At 36.8% G+C, this 15,062-nt stretch overlaps 1 protein-coding gene across 1 annotated transcript in view; it reads right to left on the bottom strand.

Annotated features, from left to right (window-relative positions):
- Positions 1-2,978: 2,978 nt before the first annotated feature.
- PDE1A (phosphodiesterase 1A) overlaps positions 2,979-15,062 on the bottom strand; it is a 55,976-nt gene continuing 43,892 nt past the window's right edge. The window contains exon 12 of the mRNA XM_016211791.2: positions 2,979-3,541. Coding sequence (XP_016067277.2) covers positions 3,468-3,541 — 74 coding nt within the window. The 3' untranslated portion in view covers positions 2,979-3,467. The remainder of the gene's footprint in view (positions 3,542-15,062) is intronic.

Below are 15,062 nucleotides of genomic sequence, written 5' to 3'. Positions count from 1 at the left end.
TGTTATATCCTAATGATATCAGCACCCCCAAAGGCAAAGTTCCATTCTCAGTTCTTTTGTCTGCCTCCCGCAGGGGAAGGTTCTTGTCGTCCTGGATTGCGGGTGATGTGTGACCTCGGTGCTGATGGAGCCCATGTGGTGAGGCGTCAGTGCGTTGAAGCCCCAGGCATGGGTGCAGGCTGGTCCCCTGCTTTCCAGGACAGTTTTCACTGTGGGTTTCCAGTGAACGATGAGCGTTATGATGACGTGTTTAGCAGGTCACAGGGCCAAGGCTCTGATGTTCCATGGTCGTTTTAGGACTTCACAGCTTCTCAATAGTCCTGCCTCTCATTCTGTTCCCATGTATTTAAAATAACAAGGACGATCTAAATGACCTGTTCCTCAGAGCTGTAAAAAATATTTTTCCATAATTTTGTTTTTGCTTTCCTTTTATTTAAGACCTTAAAAAAATTGTAGTTATAGCACTCTGTGTAAAACAATGGAAGAAGGTAAATTTTTAAAATGCCTCATCTTCTGCGCATGTATTGCACCATAACCTATGCTATAACTAGGTTCAAAATGATGCCAATTTAAAACCATCCAACTTTTGTCTTAAAAAATTTCTCTGGATTGATTGAAGAAGGCCAAATTGTGGAGGAAAAATGATGGCAGAAGTACTGGCTAAAAACTCTGATAGCAAATTTGAGCACATTTAGTTGGCCTGAGCCACTAGTACAGAATTTATGGACTTCTTACTCATTCCTTACACAGGAGTCCACAAAAATGGCCCGATCCAAGTGTGTGGTGAAAGAGGAGAATACAGTTCTGCAGAAAGTTGAGGAATTAGGATGTTTTAGTACTGTTCTCATTATCCTGAAATAAAATTCAAATGAATATGAATATTGTGTCTTAGTCATATACAGACATTAATTACTGTGTTGCAGTTTCCCAATGGACTTTATATACCTTGTCGAAAATAAGCGATTTGTCAGTATATAATAGATAATGATTTCATATCAGTTGGAATTCCTCTTTCTATTTCTTCTCGTGTGTGTGTGTGTGTGTGTGTGTGTGTGTGTGTGTTTTGATCCCAGTAAAAACGTTGATCCTTTGGATCAGAAGTCACACAATTAAATAGCTATACAGGCCTGGCAGGTAATATAAACGAGTTAAGTGGGCCTGTGTAAGTGTAAAAAAACTAGAGTCACAAGGACTGTAGCGAACTAAAGAGCATAAGCCCTGCCTAAAGATATTCAAAAAGATATTTTAAATCAGTGTGAAAGTCAAACACTGCAAATGCACAGGCTAAATCCAGCCCACAAACCATCAGTTTTTAACCTTGTTGCAAAATACACTCAATGCTAAAGAGCCCATGGGCCAAATCTGACCCTCAGACATGTTTTGTTTGGTCCATACAGTGTTTTAAGAAAAACTCTGAGCCAACATTAAAAATTGGAAGACTTTTTTACCCCTCAAAATCTCTTAACCAATAGGTACACCTGGAAACACTGGGCCCTCACTCTTACATGGTGAAAATCTGCCAGAACTAAAGGGTGGCTGGTTGTAGCCCCTGGGTTGGGTGTGCTGTGCCCTCTGTTTCTGAGACTGACCAATCCTGTTTTCTTCCAGACACCACACCTGAGTCAGTCGCCAATTGTTACCACTCCTATTGTTTCCCGACCTCCCCCGCTGCCATCATTTAAGAGACCTGCCTATTCCTTGCAGGCACGTGAATTTCACCTCCTTGATTCCTGGGAGATTGTGCACTGAAGGCAGGGCTTTCTCAAGCTGAGAAGAAAGCTAATGAACTTAGGAGGGCCTGATGAAAAAATAAAAACAATTGTCTATCCTTTGTTGGCTGCTAGGGTCTGAATCTTGCTGTTTAACTTGAGTAGGTCTTAAACTTTTCCAGCATTGGGGTTTTTTTAGTTAGGAAGAGAGAGAGAGTTCATTAACTGCCAAATGAATCCCATCAAAATCTTTTACTGATGAGATGCCAGAATCTTCCAGATAATTTTCTTTTTTTGCTTTAGACATTTTCATACTTGTAATTTTTACAAACATACTGAAAACCTGTGTTTCTTACACATAATTTTTGGAAAACGTTTATAAATATCCAACTTGACATCACAAATGCATAGGAAATGCTGATCTTAAACTTTTTCTTTTGAAGCCATATAGTTAGTGTGCTGGCTTGGAGGTGTTTGGTAGGAAAGAGTCTTGCTTAATTTTTTTAAGCTCAGTTTTCTAATGGCATTTACTTGACAACAAAACCTTTTGAACTTAAACATCTATGAATACTCCACTGAATTAGTTTTCCTTAAAATATACTTTGAGTGATCCATTATATATCGTCAGGACTCAGGAACTCTTCTAAAAACAGCTATGAGCTCTAAAGGTAATAAATGTATAGTTTGGATGAAGGGAAAGGAGAGAAGTTGCTGTAGCTAATATAAGAAAATATATTAAAATGGTTAAATATAGAGATGGGTTTTAGTTGCTGAACAGCCACTTTGTGGCTTGATTTCTACCCAACCTTCATATGTAAAATAGGAACCACAGTCACTAACTCTGGCATTGTTGAGTGAGATAATCTGTGTAAGATTACACTTACACTTGAAAGTTGCTATTAATGAGACTGTTACTATCAATAAGTCTTATAACCAAGTGGAGAATACTGAGAAAGGAATCATAAAAACTAATCACATTTTTTACTCTTTTATATCTAAAGCATCATTTGAGGAGCTATGATAACATTTCAGATTCTTGGTATGGTGCCCTCAGCATCTTCTCTTGCCCCCACCATCACTCCAACAGCAGGATGAATTATAACACCTGGGCTTTGGTTCTTACTTTTTAAAGGAGACACTAAGACATCTCCACTACAAATAGACATCCCTCCCTTCTAAGTACCTGCCCTCCTCTGAAGGCCCAATACAGTGGTTCTCCACTTTAGTTTACAGAAATATCAACAGATGAGTTTATTAAAAATTCAGATTCCCAAGGCATCACTCCCAAAGTTAATAATTTAGTAGATCGAAGTCGAGCCCTAGAAGCTGAATTTTTAAGAGAACTATTAAGGCACATGTCCATGGATTTTAGCAAATATTGATGTTTCCTTCATAATACGTACTTGTTTTGTTATTATCACCCATTGTAACATTTATATTTCCTACATGAAGTAGAAAAAGAAATCAGAGTTAAACTTCTGCATTGACTATAGCTTATTATTTTTGAAGGACTGAAATGTTTTGGTAAGTATAATTTTTATTGAAAAGCAAGTTAAGAACTTTTTAAAAAGGTAAATATTTAAGATTTTGCCTCAGGAGATAGAAAACAGATTTTTCTTAAAAGAATCCAAGAGGGCATTAACTTTGCCTTTAGTGATATTCTACAAACCATTCATTTCAGAAATTAGGTTTCTTATTTAAAAAATAATACTTGCCTCTCATGTTAAAAATGACAGAAGCCTTTATGGTGTTTCAAACCTATGAATGTGTATCAGCACATTTTTCTCCAGCATTTCCTTGACCTTCTGAATTCTTACGAAGATCAGGTTCACCTAGAAAACAAGCAAATAGAATCAAAATGGCTTGTGAAAAAAACAAATAAGATCAGAAACTGAAGCAATTAGTAAAATTTGAAGGCTCTTATACAATGGATTTTGTGGCACATATCTCCAAAGATAGCAAACATTTTCTTTTCAGCCAGTAGAATTTATAGATATTACAAGCCATATTCTGGCCATTACACAACTTTGTGATGTTGCATTTAATCTGGAAAGAGAGAAATGAAACAGATGAGACATGTTTAAACATCTCTTAAATCAACTAAAATTATGCATTTTTCTTGAATATTTTTAATTGAAACAAAATTTTTCAAACCTTCTAATGATCAGTGTCTTTAGCACACATTGCTAGTTGCTATGAATTTAAAACAAATGGATATAAGAGAATAGTAATGTTTAAGATAAGATGTAATCTGCCAAAACAAACTAATGGATTTTATGATCTTAGAATCACTCAGATTCCATATAAACCTTGAAAAAGAAGAGAAAACTTTGCATGGAAAATGTTCCAACATTTCTGGAAAGGTTGCAGAGAATCTATCAAAAACAGAAATATAAAGCAAGATGTACAGTTAAAAGAGTCTTATATGAGAAAGAAAGCAAACAAAAGACACAGAAATTAACTTTTGAGTCAATTACTCAAACTACCTGGATATTTCAGGAAATAGTTTTACACACGATGAACTGCTCTTTCTGTCTGAACCTTGACTGAAAATATATTAACAGTTAAACCTTGCACCAATTTAACTTTGAGATAATTCCTTCAACATCTATTGTAAGACTGCATTATTTCAGTTGCAACAGATTTTCTATTGAGGCTATAAAATTAGTGAACATATAGAACTTATGAGGTGTTATGACAAAGCAAATTAATTTTGCCTCCCACTTAATTTTTAAAACATATTCAATGGGGAATGCTTATCTTTTGTACCAGGATAAAATTTCAATTAGTGTCATGACTTTTCTGATCACTCTTAGATAATAAAAAATTGTGTGGTCACATTAAGTTGCCAAAATCTCAACTCAAGATGTTAGAAGGTCTGATTACATAAACACACGTCAATCTTAAAACAAAGACAATATTTCTTTCCAACACTGGGCTTGTTAAAGAGCCCAGAAATCGTGTGAGCATGGCTGATGTTTCTTTCATTTTTTTGTTCACCCTTCAGCAAATGGCTACCTTGGCCTCCTGAGCTGTAGAAAGGAGAGAAGGCGGCTGAGAGGAGCAGCAAAGTTTATCCTTGACAAGTACCACTATCAGACGTTTAGAGATGATTCTTCTGTGCACACACTCAGGGGCTCTTCAGGGACTTCTTGCCAAGGACAATGGCTAGAGACTTTGGAACGGGCATATGAAACTCTGGTTCCTTTACAATGTCCATAGACTCTAAAATTTTGTTGGTACCTTTCCAGATTTTGTCTGCTAAGATACTATCTCCCTTCCAAATATGGGAGGAATGTATTTGGTTCACATGAAACACTTGTGAGGCAAATGTTCCCATTAGTTACTTGAGGAAAGGCTGAAGTCTACTTTGGCTCGTCTGTCATCATCTAACCCTTTATATTTCTCATGTAAGAACTGGACTCCATTCCCCAAATCCCCTTAACTTCAAGCTCCCCAACAGTTCTGGTGAAGCTTTCTTCCCTTGATTTGAAATGAAGAGAGAAGCATTTCCACACCTTTCCTAATAGCAGAGAGCTCATTAAAGAAATCTGACTCACAAACCCTTTTTCAACGTTGACCTGACCCTGTCACTGTTTGACTTGGATGGGAGCTATAAGAATCCTATAATTGGTTTCTGAAACTACTTTGAAATTTTGGCTTCTCAAGTCAGTTTGTTTCTGACATTTATTATCTTTGAGTCTTGGTTAAACTTCTGCCTTAACATTCTGTTCCTTATGACCAGATTAGAAAAAAACAAGACAGACTAGACAGAACAGAACAGAGTGGAAAGAATACACTGAATTAAAAGAGAGGAATATAAGTCATTAATTCCTTGGTTCTCAAAAATGTTCAGAGAACTTTTTACACTGGGCAAAGGATACTGAGGTCCACCTACCACCAAATGCTATTACATCTAGTGGGTAAAGAATTTAGCAGTAACAAAAGAGTGGACAAGGAAAACAATCATTAAATGATAACACTGCCGTAATTTAAAAAAAATGCAAATTGATACACAGATTACATAGAGGAGTAATCCTATACATGTAATTAGAAAAACAGCATCTAGTAAAAACCAGCATCTAGTAAAAACCAGGACTAACTTGAGACAAGAATTTTGCAGCACTGAAAACAAAGTGTTTTCCTTGAAAAACTGTAAAATTCCAGATGTTTTCAGGAGCACATACACAACACTGTCAAGCAGCTGCATGGCAGCCAGATTGCTTAGGAAAATACTGGAGTCCTCAGCAAATTCAAATCACATTACTTTTACTTAATAACTCTTTAGCTGTTGAATCTTTTACAATGAACTTGGATAATGCTACTTGGAAATAACCCTTGAGTCATCTGCCCAAGGTTTCAAGACTATCAAGTGGCTAGATCCCTCTAACAAAGGCAACCAGAATCTTCACCTCTGGTTCTACTATTTCCTAAACTACATCCATGTGCATATCACTCTTACCACTTATGCCAATTTATGTGACATCTATCCTTAGTTACCTAATAACTGTCCTTAAATAGACTTTAAATCTACCCTCTCTTTAAAAATTAGTTTTGTGCTAAATATAAATTTCCAAAGAAATAACAAATTTGATATGGCCATTGTATTTTTCCAATACACAGAATTCACAATGAACAAAAAGACCATCTCTTCTGTAAATATATATTTTTTAATTAATTTAATGGTTTATATTTGCACTTATCTATATTTCTCACTTTTCTGACCCAGCAATCCTTGCATGTGAGTAGGACAACCATCACCATGATTTTCATCTTTGAAATGAGGAACACATGGTCAGGGGGAACGACAAATTAGCCAAGGCACCATAGCCTGGGTGAGTTTGAGAGACAGAACCAAAAATTATCCCTCGGAAATATATTCTAGTTAATTTTCCCTATTTAGTAGCAACAGCATGTAGTGTTTGAAAAATACTTAGCTCTAAATTGCTTCCTGCATTCTTTTCAATAGAAATACTATTTCTGAGTTATACTACATTCTCATTTCTTCATGGAAAAAATATCACCATTGTTATGTATAGCAGTATTTTCTCATGCAGGTAGACCCATCTAGGTTGCTTTAGTTTTAGAAATCTTTGACACCATGGGGAAAATACTCTTGATTTAAATACATCAAGAAAGGAAATAGTTGTGAGCATGTTTTCTGCCTGAGGGTGAATTTTGTTGTGTGCATTAAGATAACAGTAAGTGAAGGGAGGACTGAACACTAAGCACCAAGGGCTATGAGAAGAAAACCTCCACCACTTCCCAACTTGTAAAGATAAAGTAATACCTTATTTCACAAAGTGTTATATAAGATACAAATCAAGAAATAGCTAAATGATTTCTCAGTCCACCAAAGCAAGACAAAACACAGTGTTTTGCATTAACAAAGTCCAGAATGAATCCACATGCCCAATGCACCTAAAGATGTAGCAAGTTCTACAGGTGATCTATGGAAAACGAAAGGTGTCTAGGTATAGTCAGCTGCCATTCATAAAATTATACTCAACATGGGAAGCTAATACCATGTCAGCCAGAAAATCTTAGTCTTTAAGTTCCACTGAAACTAAAGAGTTTAAACAATGTAGGAGGTAGTGGAGCCAGTTGCTTGAAAGGATTCAGTATAAAATTGGGTCTAGAGGGTGTTTTGGTGGCATGCAGGTAGCAATGTGTTGCTAATACGGGGAGCAACGAGGTGGAGCAAAGGCAGGTGATCAGAAAGAAAGAGATGTGCCAAGGAAGATGTGAAGCCCAGTTGAGGAAACTTGACTCAGAGTCCCTAACCCACTGGCTGAGCAAACATTTCTCCTTCAGTGTCCTTCTTTTTAGAGGAAGTCTCTAATGCTTATCAAAACGCTAATGTTCCTAAAAGGGGTTTATGTAGTTGAATCACGGATCTTTTGAAAAGGAAGCAAGCTCTGGTGGCAAGGGACCTGATGGGAATGTAAGGGCACTGATTATCTTTGAAGGCAGGGAATTTGGCAGGGTGGCAATGAAGAAAGGTCTGGAGTAGTGAAGAAATAAAGAAGGAAATCCTGGCATTGGTGACAACATGGCTGGACCTTGAGGGAATTTATGCTGAGTCAGACAGACAACAACGAATACTGTATGACCTCATCTATATGTAGAACCTAAAAAAGCTGACCTCATAGAAACAGTAGAATGGTGGTAGCCAAAGGGGTAGAGGATGGGGGAAATGGAGAGATGTTGGTCAAAAAGGTATAAACTTCCAATTATAAGATGAATAAGTTCTGGATATCTAATGTACAGCACGGTGATTATAGTTAACAATATTGTACTAGGTACTTGAAGGTTGCTAAAAGCATAGATCTTAAATGCCCTCACCACAAAAAAAAGGTAATTATGTGAGGCGATTGAGGTGTTACCTAGCCCTACTGTGGGAATCATCTCACAGTATATAAGTGTACCAAGTCAACACATTATACACCTAAAACTTACGCAATGTTGTATGTCAATTATAGGGGGGAAATCCAGCGTAATATTTGGCCGCAGTAAATATCCACACTTAAAAAATCAAAAGGTGTAAATGAGTGAAAAACCCTACCATAATTTTTGCCCTGATTGCTGACTCTCCATCCTGCAGCATCAAAGCCAACCACTGACCGTGGCCATGGTCTATAGCCAACCACAGACCTTAGGCATCTCAAATTGCACTGTTTTCCTTGCACATTCAGACACAGCAAGAACAATAAATTACTTCTACCCTACAGACTGCAAACATCACAATTGTCTTAACTTTTGGTGTTTATGATAAAATTCTTCAGTGGAGAGAGCCCTTTATTGTGTATTTTCATTTAGGGAAGATGACAGAAAAGTCAGAAAAGTATGTCCTATTTTATTTTGTTCATATTCTCATGGAGACTAAAACCATTTAGAATCTTTATCAAGTTTCATCATCATAATTTTCAACAAGTCAATACCTACTACAGAAGAAATATTCAGCAAGTAATCCAAATTCTGGTACTTTAGATGTTCTTTATGATATTCTGTCAGTATCTTTTGACAGGTATTTAAAATGAGTTGACTCAAGGTTACTAAATGCCCAAACAAATAATTGTTTTTCCATTATATTTAGCTGTAAGTCAACAAATTTTACAGGGCTGAGTTGGTAACTACATTGATTAACGGCCAAGGATTAGCCAAAAGAGAAATCAATCTCACATATCCAGCTATCCTTTTCCCTGGGATGAGAGATTAGTATTCTCACAAAATGCCTCCTGTTCTATTTTTTCTCTCTTATGTGCATTTTCATATCTAATCTAGGCTGGTTATGAGGAGGAGCTATTTGAGGGGTTGCATGGAGAGAATTAGTCTCATCTACTTACAGTGCTTGAAAGTAGTAATGGAATAAATTGATTCTCTTGGACATAAATGCAAGTTGCTCCTTCTGAAAAAAACTTATAAATTGTAAATTCATGCTTTATAATAAAAGCACTTTAAGCAATTAATCACAAAGCACATTATTGATCTACAATATCCAGCCAGGATTGTGGGGAGTGGTGCAATCTCTAATCTATAAAGATTTATAGCAGGATGACTCTGATGATGGGGATGAACTTACCTAAAATAAACTGTAGGTGCTTTATTATCTCTACATCAAACTAACATCGAAACTATTATCTTATTCTTGTTGAACTGACTTTATTTGATTAGATTTCTGTTACTTACTAGTGTCTCTGTGTTTTCCTTAATTAAGGAACATGATCAGCATATTTTATAGAAGCCTAACCCAAGATGAAAAGGTAATGTGGGAACAAAAGACCCTTCAGAATGAATCCCATTTGGAATGTTCCCAGAGTGATAAGATTATTTAGTAGGTCCTTGTACTGAATTTCTCTTTTACCTCCACAAAAGTTTCCTGATACAAATTAAAGTTAGTGCAAGGCTTCTAAGATTACTCACTACCAGTTGTCTTGCTAAAGAATGGGCTTAGATTGTGTTTTGAAGTTGTTACGGAAATTAAGTTTGAGTATCTGATTTGTGAAGGTTTTCATCATAAAATTTATATACTAACTCCCACCTGAAGAGGTCTTTTGGATCATTTTTCCTTTGCCCTGCTATTTACTCCTGCTATAGTAAACATTTTATTTCAAAGATATCTGTCCCTTAAAATTTTATGAATCGTTATTTTTTATGAATCATTTTTTTAATTAAAAAATTTTAATGGTGTCACCCTTTCCGAACCACTCCTGTACCCACCTCCACCCACCTCAGCCTCTCCCTCCCTTGGCCTTCTCCAAATTATTGTCTGTGTCCATGGAGTGTGCATATATGCTCTTTAGCTAATCCCTTCACCTTCTTTATCCAGTCACCCCCACCACACTCCCCTCCAGCACCGGCCAGTCTATTCCATGTGTCCATGTGTCCAGTTCCATTTTATGAATCATTTTTTTAAATGGCAGAGAACTATTATAAAATTTAATTAGAAGGGCAAATGGTAGAATTAATATAAAAGATAAGTTTATAAAAGTCACACTACCTTTTCAACATTTTAGAAAAGGGACAACCAAAGTGAAAACAGATGGATAAACTTTGTTGCAGAAATGACAAAATTAGTGATTATCTGTTAAAAAAAAACACATTTATTGACTTTCACATTGTCTTAGTAAAGAGATTTGCTACAAATGCCATTCTAACAGACCTTTGAAAGCATAAAGATGCTGATGTAGATATCAGCTGAATCATTTCTCATAGTAGGTGAGCCAGGCAGCCAAGGAATCTGTAGGTGTTACTAATGTAGTTCATGGCTCCAACTGAGCAATCTATAAAAATGAGTTCCCTTTCTCTCACCAGCCATCTACACTTCCAGCAGGTAGACTGAAATCTCCAAGTCTTTGGGTCAAATTAGAACTGCCACTGTGCATGAGATTTTACTTAAAGATGTTTACTAATCAGGAAAACTTACACTTCTGGTATAGGTTTTTGCTTCTGGAAAAAAAAGTTACTGATTTTAACAATCTAGAGAAAATGCTGTGAAGAATTTGTGAAAAAAATAAATGTTACTTAGTATTTAAAATTAACCATGTCTGTAGGAATTGTGGTAAAATTATGAAAATAAATATAATTAATGTATTTCTTTTTAATGTTTAATATATCCTACTTTTGTTCCTGAAACCTTTTGTGATTAATGTGTTCAACAATGATGATCTTGAGGTAATTTTTTTTCTAATTCAACTTATTTTTTTCTTCACTTGAATTGTTGCCATTCAAGATAATAATCTGGATTTCTAAAGAACTTAATTCTAGCTGATTTTGTCTAGAGTAGACACTCTCAGAATCTATTAAGGGGCTTAATCTCCTGAGAAAGAAAATCATTATGCTTTCCTTGTGTGTGTACATCTCACAAGTTATAATCATGCCCAATATAATCCTCCTTTTTGTAATTTAATATAACTATAGTAAGTAATTTCTATAACATAACTATTTGGTAATTACAGTAGAATATAGGAGGACAGTTTCAGCTGATTATCTCAGACACTCCCAGGCATTTTAGGCCAAGTGCTCCTTTTGTTTTGTTAAGTGGATTAAATCTGAGGCCAGAACTAAATTGTTCTGAGCAACTGAGGGGAATCTAGAGGCAGAGTGAGGAAAAAGAAGAGAGATCTTGAATTAAGAGAAATGTTAAGACTGGAAGTTTTGGAGGTAGAACAAAGGGGAGTGTTTACAAATGAAGAGGTTGACATTTTGTTCCCCACTGTAATGTTAAGACAGCAAAGCTTCTACTGAGCTAATTACCGGGGGAGTATGACAAAGTCTTGAACCTAGTGTGAGCAGGGTGAAGGACCTGGTCAAATTCTTAATATGAATTCCAGTTACACTTGCTAGAGGTGAGTAGCACCTGAAAGAGAGAACCTTTTCAGAGTGCTATTCCCTACCTGATGCCCAGTCTTTAGTCTTAACCTGCCCCCATCACCCCTGAGCAAAAGTGCAGCATCCCATCCACCACTTTCTTCCCTGTCACCACCTTCTCTACTCCCCCAAATTCCATTGTCATGCTTTTACCCCATAGTTTTCAGAGGCTACAAATCTCCTGTAAACTCTTGCAGGTATTACTCATATTGTAAAGTAATATTAGAACAAGGGACTAGATTTGGAGTGTCAGACAACATAGCAAGTACAGACATGGAGCAAGAGGAGCACTTTGGGGGGAATATCCGTTACATTTAGTTTTCCCCTTGGCCATTTATCAGTAGGTGTGTTTTTATTGTTGTTTGTGTGTTTGTTTGTTTTAGATATTTCGGGTATTAAGAAAAATATTGTACAATATAGTGGATAATACCATTTTATTAATATAGACTCACTGTTGCAATCTGATTTCCATAGTATAGAGTCAATTCTCCTCTACTTAACACTGGCTGAGCTCTTACGTGGCCCTGAACAGGAGCCACCAAAGATCTAAAGCTAAACATCCATGGATTCTGGTCTCAAAAAATATCTACAGGTATTGGCTTTGCACATAGTAGGCCTCTGTAAATAGTTTTGGAATAATCCCATTAGTAGTTCTCCATAGTTTTAACCAGTGCAACACACTCCAACCAAATATTTCATAATACTCAGTGACTGGGTGGAGAGACGGTACAGATCTCCAAAGGGGAATTTCAGAATCTCTATCAGGCATGTGGAATTGGAAACATATCCTGAATCTCCTCTCCACTTCCACTTCTATTTCGATTTTTGGTAGGTCCCTATTAAAAGCCTTTTGTTGTTATTTTGAGGATGCAAGGCAGAATATAAGTACTCCCACTGTAATATGAATAAGCTATCTATGCCTGTATAAAGAAGTGATAGGCTTCTTAGATAAGGTATTTTAATGGAGTTTTGGGAAATAAGTAGGATTTTAATGAGTGGAGGAGGGGGACCCCAAGAATTGTATTCCATGAGGAAGAAAGAACAGGATAAAGGTAGAAAGTCCACTGACTTTCCCAGGAGTAGACGACAAACATTTCCGGGTAGAGATGTGTGACCCAAAAGAGATATCTAAGGAATATCAATACCAAGGTACAAACTGTTTTTTCCTGGGTACAGCTCACCTGGGTGGCACTAGCTCAGACTCTAACCTGAGCTTTACCATCAGCTGATGAAATTTCCTGCTCTCCCTTCCAGTCTTGCTGCATTCATTTAAATGCACAAAAGTATTCTATTTTGACCTATCTTGTGAACTGCAGATAAACTATGTTGAACTTTAAAAAATAAAATAGTGAGGATGATGTCAATATGCTGCCACGATTGAAAAAATATTGAGTTTGTCTTTGCAATAAACGAAGGAGTAAATAAGTGAATAACACAGAAGTGCACACGCATGATTCAAGCTCTTCTAATTTCTTTGATCCTCACCAAGGACATGTTTAGAGAGAGGCTGGGGGGGGGGGAGAGAGAGAAACATTGATGGACTGCCCTCTATATGCAGCCAGACCAGGAATGAACCCAGAGCCCAGGCATGTGCCCTGAGCAAGAATCAAATCCAGCAACCTTTTGGTGCACAGGGCGAGGCTCCAACCATCTGAGCCACTCAGACCGGCATCCATTTATTCCCTCTTTTACATTCTTCTACCTCCCCCCACCCCTCTTCCCTCAGGCAATTGCCACACTGTTGTCTGTGTCCATGAGTGTCTTTCTTCTTTGCTTAATCCCTTCACCCTTCTCACCCAGCCCCAGGCCCCTCCCCTCTGACAGCTATCAGTCTGTTCTCTGTATCTATGAGTCTGCTTCTATTTTGTTTGTTAGTTTATTTTGTTCATTAGATTCCACATATAAGTGAAACCATATGGTACTTGTCTTTCTCTGACTGGCTTATTTCACTTAGCGTAATACTCTCCAGGTCCATCCATGCTGTGGCAAAAGGTAAGATTTCCTCCTTTTTTACAGTTGAGTAGTATTCCATGGTGTAAATGTCCCACAGCTCTTTTATCCACTCATCTGCTGATGGGGACTTGGGCTGCTTCCAAATCTTGCCTATTGTATATACTCTGCAATGAACACAGGGGTGCATATATTCTTTTAAATTATTCAAATTAAAAGAAAAATTAAGCTCTAATCTTTATTTCCTTCAAAGTGGTAAAAAAATAAATGTTAATCTAGTAATATTGTGTTAAATAAAGTTAACTAAACAATCATATTATTTTAAATTTTTAGTCTGGAAGAACTTTGAAAACTGTTTGCTTCATTGATGAGCTGACACAGTGAACTATTAACTAGTCTGGTTTTATCCCCACTGTTTGTTACCATGGCCCACACCCATTTGAACAAGTTGACATGTGTTGTTACGGAAGAAACAAAAGCATACATTCTTAACAGATTCAAAAGCCATGTCTGTGTATGGAACAAAGTTTCTTGGAAAATACTTAATCAAACTCTATCTTCCCACCCACACCTCCAGAAGATACCCAGGTTTTTTATTCACTGAACATGGAATGAGGTTTTCTCCAGAGAAGCAATAAGGGTAGGGGAGAATTCAGGTTGGTGGTGAAACAGGTTTAACTTCTTATTGTTTCAGTGGCTTTTTTTTTTTTTTACAACCTATGGAACCCAAAGGAAGATGGAGGAGAGAAAAGAGTTGGAAGATACAAGACAGCCAGGTACTTACAGCCTCTGACGCAGGACCCAGGTTTTGCCAGTCCTGTCACATTTTGAGTGTGAAAAGTGTGAAAGATTTTGAAAATAACTCAGGGATCCAGAAGTAGAAGAGACCTTTGTCATCTTTCCTTATCTGGAATTCTGAGAGGTGGCAGAATTTTAAAATTCCAACTATTTTTATGAGGTTAGACAAGACAAGGTCAGTATGAGAAAGAAAAACGATAAGTTAAGCCTGGCCAGTGTGGTTCAGTGGTTGAGCATTGGCCTATGATCCAGGAGATCCTGGTTCAATTCCTCATCAGGGCACATGCCTGGGATGCAGGCTTGATCCCCAGTGGGGGGCGTGCAGGAGGCAGCCGATCAATGACTCTCATCATTGATGTATCTCTTTCTTTCTGCTTCTCCCTCTCTCTGAAATCAATAAAGATATATTTTTTTTAAATGACAGGTTAATTTCACTTATAAATGTAGATTTTTTAAAAAGTTAGCAAAAGTAATTTTTAAAAGTTAATATATCATGATTAAGTTGGGTTTATCCGAGGAATATAAGGTGGTTGAACATTGGAAAATCTATTGATATAATTCAGTATATGAACCAATTGAAAAGAAAAATCATATGAATTATATTTAATGCCTCAGAAAAGACAATACATTTTCTTAATAAATTATTTGATGGGAATATAATTAACCTCATAAAGAGGAGATCAAAGAAATTAAGAAATATCCCACTTAATGGTGGAACATTAAACACCTTCCCTT

Source organism: Miniopterus natalensis, chromosome 8 (genome assembly GCF_054644295.1).
Source record: "Miniopterus natalensis isolate mMinNat1 chromosome 8, mMinNat1.hap1, whole genome shotgun sequence".
Lineage (NCBI taxonomy): Eukaryota > Metazoa > Chordata > Mammalia > Chiroptera > Miniopteridae > Miniopterus > Miniopterus natalensis.
Note: the sequence above shows the minus strand (reverse complement) of the source record. Positions and strands in the feature narration are given on the sequence as shown.